This window comes from Belonocnema kinseyi, chromosome 8 (genome assembly GCF_010883055.1).
Source record: "Belonocnema kinseyi isolate 2016_QV_RU_SX_M_011 chromosome 8, B_treatae_v1, whole genome shotgun sequence".
Classification (NCBI taxonomy): domain Eukaryota; kingdom Metazoa; phylum Arthropoda; class Insecta; order Hymenoptera; family Cynipidae; genus Belonocnema; species Belonocnema kinseyi.
The window spans coordinates 131386065-131394037 of NC_046664.1; the positions used below are offsets into that span (position 1 = coordinate 131386065).

A 7973-nucleotide genomic window follows, 5' to 3' on the forward strand; every position below is an offset into this window, starting at 1 on the left:
AAACAAGCACCTGAATAATAATAATATTTTTTACATTAGGAGGCTCGCAGAAGGAGGAACGAGATAAGTGTTGAGTTGCGGAAAGCCCGAAAGGATGATCAAATGCTAAAACGCCGCAATCTGAATGAAGACGATTGCGATACGCTCAGTCCACATGGCGACATGAAATCTCCGCCCCTTACCATGACTGTAGATCAAGTAGTTGCTGGAATGAGTTCCTCGGAGGAAACAATTATCCTGCAGGCAACGCAGACCTGCAGAAAGATGCTGAGTCGCGAAAAATGTCCACCTATCGATGTAATGATTTCCAAGGGAATCGTTCCACGCTGCGTGGAATTCCTTGGTTATCATCACAAGTATGAATACTTATTTTTTGTACCAATCGTATAAGTTTATTATATTACTTAAGTTCTGATTAGTCAAAAATGTCTTACGATATTTCACATACTCTAATGGATAGACAAAGCTTGGCCTTTGTTTGCAGAATTTTTTCCCTAAAATTAATATAATATAAAATTCCTGTTTCAACTTAACATTTTCGAAATTTATCTTAAATAATGAAATTGGTTAAAAAATTAATTTAGCTTCTCAAAACTGTTTTTTGTTTTGTTTAAATAAAAATACTTTTCTCCACAGTGCGGCACTACAGTTTGAATCAGCTTGGGCCCTGACAAATGTTGCCTCTGGGACATCTGAGCAAACTCACGTTGTAATTAAACACGGAGCTGTTCCAAAACTGATTGAACTTTTAGAATCTCCATATCCAAATGTGGCTGAGCAAGCAGTATGGGCTCTTGGTAACATCGCTGGAGACGGACCTGGAGCACGTGATCTAGTTCTCAGTCAAGGTGCTATGCGACTTTTGGTGGGCTTAATCAATCCCATCACTCCTGTAAGTAATTTGGGCAAAATTTGTAAATTAGACATTTAACAATCGAGACAACAGTTTTTGCAAGCTGGAAAAAATCTAACTGTAACTTAGTGGAATCTTGTTGGAATGGAAGCTTCTAATGTGTGCCCAAAGGTTTCACATTTTCCTTGCACCTTCTTCCCTATTCCTTTACACACTCATCACACACTTACCACAGTTTAAGGTAGGTTCCAAACCACCAAGAGTCAGTCCAACGACTTTCCAGAGATGAACAATTCCCTTGCTAGGCTAGTGTTTACCGCATGGACCGCCGAGGCTCTTCCAGACTGCGAGGCGGGAATCGAACCCGCAAGCCGACGGAGTGGGTCCAAAACGTACGCTTTAGCCCCCACGACCATCGCCCTTCTTAGCTGTAACTTAGTGAAAAAATCATATTGAGTTCGCATGAAGGAAATATGGTTCGATATCTTTCACTTTTTTTCAAGAGTGATTTAATATAACTAATTTTTTCAGGTGTGGCATATAATTTATAGACATTTCTAATGTAATTCAAAAACAAATAAGTGTTCAAATGGGCTAAAAAATATCTCAAAAAGTTTGGATTAAATTATTTTTTAAATTTAAATATTTCGATTACTTATAATTGTCTGCGTATACAGGGTCATCAAAAAATATTGCCCCCCCCCCCCTATCAGCGAAAATATGCGTTTTTCTTGAGAAATGTTTCAGACAAAAGTTTCAGGGTTTTGGACGAGGATCTGAATCGTGACCTTAAAGCTGACCTTGGCGTTGACCTTCGAGGTTATTTCAAGGTCAACTTTTATTTTTCAAATGAATTGGACATCGCCAATCGAAAGAACGCAACGTTTTACGTTTAGATATGCATCAAGGTCGTGTGACCCGATGACCTTCGAGGTCATTCCAGGATCGTATAAACTCAAACAAGGTCTAGACGGCTGATCAGCGAAAATATTCGTAAGCAAAAATATGAGTAAGCCAAATTAAGTGCAGCGACATCAGACTAGCATCAGTTCTCCCCAACACGACGATGAATTACAAGTGTTTATTAAATAACAAAAGTTAATTTGCTAACATTTTTCTTTATTTTAAAAATATTTATAAATTATAAATGAGATAAGGGACACTCACTGTGAAAAATTCAATTAAATATAATGACATGTAGGTTTGCTTAAAATTTTCCTTTTGATAAGTATTGCTATTTCGTGAATTTACTATCATAGATACTTAGAACAACAAAATACAAATCGTATTTTTATCCAGAATTGTGGAACTTGCACACTAGAATATCGCTATATTTAAAATAGAGCAAATCAAGATTATTTTTAACATTGATTAATTAATTTTCAATTATTTTAATAAATTTAATTTGTTTAAATATTTTTTCTTTCGAAATTTCGTTTTTTACTACAAATTATTACTATTAGTCCAGTGAAATATTTATTAACATTGATTTATTAATTTTCAATTATTTAAACAAATTTAATTTGTTTAAATTTTTTTCTCAATTTTTCAAAATAATAATTATTGATATTTCGTCAGTAAAATATTGACCATCATTATTTAGTGCATGCTTCATTTTTTAAACGAATTTCATTAATGCAAATACATTTTTTTCTAACATTATTTTTTAATAATAAATTATGACTTATTTTCTACAACCTTAAATTTGTTTAAACAATATTTTTTCACAAAATATACTTCATTATTATTATGGGATAACTAAACTTTCTAACCTCAAAATCTCGCAACTAGCATTACGTTTACAAAAATAATAAATCGTATAAATATAATATTACTGACTTAAATAACACAATAATTTTTCCAGATATCTTAGTATTTCTTTTTCAAAAAAGAAGAGTATTGAAATACTTTATGTGATATTTGTAATCCGACAGAAGATCTGTCATTGACAAGAGAAAATCAAAACGCAGCTCCGACCAAACCGTTTAATAAACTCGAGCAAAAGTTTTTTTCCCTAACTCGAGATTTTATCAGCTTTACTATAGACACTCTCGTTATCTAATGATTAAACTCTTACTTTCAGCATAAATTCATTTATTTTCAATCGCATGTAAATAACCCATGGCCTAAATTTAAAAAAAAAATAGATTTTTTGCAGATTTCGAGCAAAAAATTTAGAAACTTTTTAAGAGTTATAAAAGGCTTTAAAAGAATAACAAGCTGTTTCCTAATATTCCTAGGACAATTGAAAATGACTTTTACTTTGAAAAGTTAATTTTAAGAGAATATTAAAAAATATTTTACAAGATTTATAAAATTGTCCAAAATTAATCTGGAAGTGTTTAAGAAAGTATATATTATTTTGCAAACGTGTAGATGTTTTAAGATTTAAAAGTCAAATTTTGAAGTTTTTCAAGGATTTTAAAACTAATTAAAATAATTTAACTTTTAATTTAGGAAGTGTTCAATTTATAAGAAAATTGTAATTAGATTAGATTAGAGTTTGAATTTTTTATTTTCATTGACCGTGAAAAATATTTGCGGATCGGAAAAAAACACCATATTCTTTGAGGCTTATCTCATTACTCACTTTGTCCATCTGTGTTTTGCTACCTATCATGCTCAGAAAGTCCATTTTAATTGTGCTAATGTTACTGTTATATTTTTCTTAATAGATCCAGGTCGCGCTACAGTAAGCACAATCGCTATAGATATAGAAATACGTATTGTACTTTTAGCTTTACTTGATATAATTTTACTTCTGATTGGGCCCTGCTCTACCGATAACCTACTTGCCCTCGTTTATACGCCTATCTAACTTTCCATCTATCTTTCCGTCACTAGTTAATAGAATACCAAGCTATACGTACATATCTGTTTGTTCTATTCTCTCGTGATTTAAGACATTGTTGCACATTCTTTTATCATCCTTTTCTTTAAACGCCATAATTTCTGTTTAATTACGTTAATTTTGAGGCTTACTTAGAAGCTTATCCATGAATATACGAAATTTGTTTGCGCGAAGTTTCAATAGCAATGAAAACTTTCTTTTAGAAGTCAAAAACACTCCCCTAAAGTTCCATAAAAAAAATGTCCCTTGTCTTCGCAACGTAGATATAGCTAAAAATCACAGAAAAGAAGCTCCTCTTCAAATTAGAAACGCAAAACAATAGTTTTTTAGATTCAAATTATCAATAAGTAAAACAACAGATTTTATTACCAATTAATTACGTACAACCTGCAGATATTCACTTTATTTGATTAATTAAGATCGAAGTACAAAACGATTTTGACACTTGTCAAACGTCAAATATCACTCACGTACTGTTACATTAGCGAAAGCCAACTCCAATTTTTAAGAAAGTACTTAATGCACGTCCCGAATGTATTTATAAACAATTTTAATGTTGTGTTACATTTTTTTTTTAATTCGTAACTAATTATTGATTTGATATGCGTGGTGAATCCTGGGGAACATAACCTTTTTTTTAGGATTTGGTTATACGTATATTTTGCGCACGTCTTCTGAGCCTCGAAGCCTTTGACCAATCGGCGCAAGATCTCGAGCGCGGGAGATTTGGAAACCGAATTAAAATCGCCTATATAGTACTTTTTTGCATTACACAAATGCAAGACGGGTTGCATTGCAATTGAATTAGGATCATTGTAATCCAAAACAAAAAGACGAATAGCATTGACGTAGAACAGGGCTCATCATTTTTAGCAGTTGTTAACTGCAAGGACAAGCGCGTGTTTTTAAGAAGAAAAATTCATGAGAATTATTATGTATGATACACATATACCATACACTAGGGTGGCCCAAAAAATCACATTTGACAAATTTCAACGGGCTTGTTGGCCAAATCGTTGTCATGGGCAAATCAATTTATGCCTATTTTTTCATTTTCGAAAAAAAATATTTTTAGAACTCGCTCTGGCCATTTTTATTTCTTATGGAGTTTTAACATGTAAAATGTTTCCTATTTTTATTTCTTCGATTTTGGACAGGTAATTATCATTCAATTTATTTGATATTTGATATGCTTGTTCACTTATCAGTGATTATTGCATTTATCGAATTTTTATGTCTCAGAAATATTATGCAAAAGTTTTAGATATATCAAAAATGGCATAAAATGGCAGTATTTGGTGGCTCATTGTGGTCCTCAGATATACTTGTGTAACTTGATATTTTGAAGACACATGGTTGAGACTATTGAGAACAGATTTCAAAAAAAAAAGAATTAATGTTTGATTAACATTGCGAAAAGAGTAAAAGAAGCCTATGAAAAATGACAATTTTAAGTTAAACACTGACTGAAGGGACTGCAGGTGGACAATTTATGACGGCTGCAAAAAAAGTAGAGGCTCGGTCGGGCTGGCCAGGGTGCACCGAAATTGACAGGGTCCCAAGTTTGACCGGGACCGTTGCCTTCGAAAATATTAAAAACCTTTTAGTTGTTTTAGAAAAATAGATATTTCTGGTGAAACAAATCGTTTTATTAATAACAAATAGTCATAAAGTTAAGGAGATGCAGAATATCTACAATGAGTACTAATAGACAGAATAAAGTAAAAATTATTTTAAAATTAACATTAACAACCAAATTAATAATAATTGATAAAATAATAATAATTAATGATAACATAATGATTAATAATAATTAATAAAATTTCAAATTAATATTTACAACTTTTTTTATTTAATATTAAATGTTAAACGTACAACTTTTAAACATTATTTTTTCTGAAAAACACGAAAATATCAAGTTTTTCGCCTCCAGGTTCATATTCTATGGGAAAAAAACATACCAAAAAGTCCTATAAATTAGTAAAGAAAATTAAAAAAATCTTTTTACCTGTAATATTAATATAATAATATAATAAAATAATAATGTTCAATTGTTCAACACGAAAAACATTACAGCTCAAACATATAAATAGTGAAGAAGGAAATCAGCAAAATTAGGATATATTTAACAAAAGTAATTTATTTTCCAATTTTGGCGATTTATTTGGTAATTCGTATTTTTGAAACACTCGTAATATATTTATTCGTTAGTAAGAAATACGGTAAAACTATATAAGTTTAAACCCCGCTTTTAAAGGCAAAATTTAATATATTTCATATATTAATATATTTAATATATATCAAAATTAAATATATTTATATCAATATGTTTCTATAGACATATTTCCTTTAACGGGTTATAAATATTATTAAATGATAATAATAATTATAATAATATTTAAAAAATGATGCTAAAATTCCTGTTTTAAAAATTTTTCTAATATCATTGGTTCGTTTCCGTGATATATTAATATAATGAATTTACGCACGAAACATATAATCTTCTACTGACTTCTTAAGTGAATTTTTGTCACATCCTGGTACATTTTTACGGTGAGCATTTACGTTTCTCCATAAAAATTGCAGTTGGTCTTCATTGTGAGTTATTTGGGAATTGTATTCAGATATCAAAGCTACTCCACGTTCGGCGCTGTCATTCGTGACTGGCAAACCGCGTACGACGTGTGAAGCAGCTTTGAAATCTTCCCGAAATTCCCAAGTTTCCGGATCAAAATCCAAAAAGTTTGAAGAGATGCTCAATTTCTCAAATAATTGCATACTTTGCAGAGTCACTAGTTTGTCTAGCGTTAATGCATTAATATTTTCCGGATTATTTTGGCATAGTTCTAAAAGCTTTGATGAATTTTTTGTTCCCTGACGCTCCTTAATAGCTATTACCATTTTCCGTTTGCACTCTACTGAAACATTCTTATCAAAAAAAGATAAATCAATGAGTTCTTCACTCAAATAACATAGATGGCCTGCGAATTTTTTTAATGCAACCTCTCGAACCTTTTGATTGATGACAGGGCAATCAATGAGCTTTTGTAAAAACAAAAGATCATTATTAGGAGCTGTGTCTGGCTTGTGTGCTGTAAACCAGGATCTTTGATATAAAAGCACAACGAAGATACAAATCTCTCGAAGTCCCTTCAGTTCACTCTGAGTGAGAGTAAAATCTTCGCGAAGTAAAAATACTTTTAAAGCATATATTGCTTTTGCCATCCATCGAGCATGATGAACTGCTCCAGGAGCTTTGACACAAAGATTTTCATTAGATTCTTCACCAAGAAAAAGGATTATTAGTTCCAAAAGTTCCCTGTAGTCCTCTCTTGGATGTGCTTTCTGTAAAGAATTTTGAATAATGATAATATTTGCGATTCTGAAATCATTATAAAATACAGGGATTTATTATTGATTTTTTCAACATTGCGTAATAATGACTTCAACTACTAAAAGTATGCTTTTTCAAAATTGGATACAGCGGAGTCATGTTATTTATAAGAACTTTTTTAAAAGCAATAAAAATAGAAATAAGAAAAGAAATATTTTTGTACGCTATATATTCTATGTGTACTGTGTATCTTTTATGAACTAATTTTTTTTCTATTTTTTGGGGATTTCATTAATAATGTTATTGTTTTCTTGGCAGTACTGATTACTTTTAAATAAAGAATGAAAATGGAGTACTGTTAAACATGATCGTACCTTTAACCTCTTCAGGACAAATTTAAGAATCAGTTGCTTTCCATTCTGAAGTGCTTCCCTTACTGTAGGATCACTCATGCCAGATTTAAAATTTTGTTTATCCAATTCCGGCCATGACTCTTGAAATCTTTTAAAAAGAAGTACATCTGGCCCAGAAGTAGGCCCGATGGATTGCTCGTACACGGCCTTCAAAGGTAATTCGTGAACATGATGACGACAGGCTAAATGCAAAAGCGATCGTCCAAGCTTGCGCTCCAAAATTGCACACGTGCCATTGCATGGTCCTGAGTTTGAAGCAGTCGTGTCGAAGCACATGCCAAAGACTTGATCCATAATGTTCCAATCACTGAGTAATTGAACTACAGCACTTGCCTGTGCTTCTCCAGTTCCCTTATCCAGTTTTGGAACTCCTAGCAATTCCTTCACATCTGCACTCGATACCAACATTGGAAGACGGTCAATTTTTTGGTATTTATTGTTCAAATGTGGAAGAAGTTTACCGTCCCATTGAACAATGAGTTTCGTATTCGTAACTTCGAAATTATTTTTTGATGTTTCAGC

At 31.7% G+C, this 7973-nt stretch overlaps 1 protein-coding gene across 2 annotated transcripts in view; it reads left to right on the forward strand.

Annotated features, from left to right (window-relative positions):
* LOC117177971 (importin subunit alpha) overlaps positions 1-7973 on the forward strand; it is a 120319-nt gene that overhangs the window by 57791 nt on the left and 54555 nt on the right. For both annotated transcript variants that reach the window (XM_033369126.1, XM_033369127.1), the window contains exons 3-4: positions 40-356; positions 637-892. In XM_033369126.1, coding sequence (XP_033225017.1) covers positions 40-356; positions 637-892 — 573 coding nt within the window. The remainder of the gene's footprint in view (positions 1-39; positions 357-636; positions 893-7973) is intronic.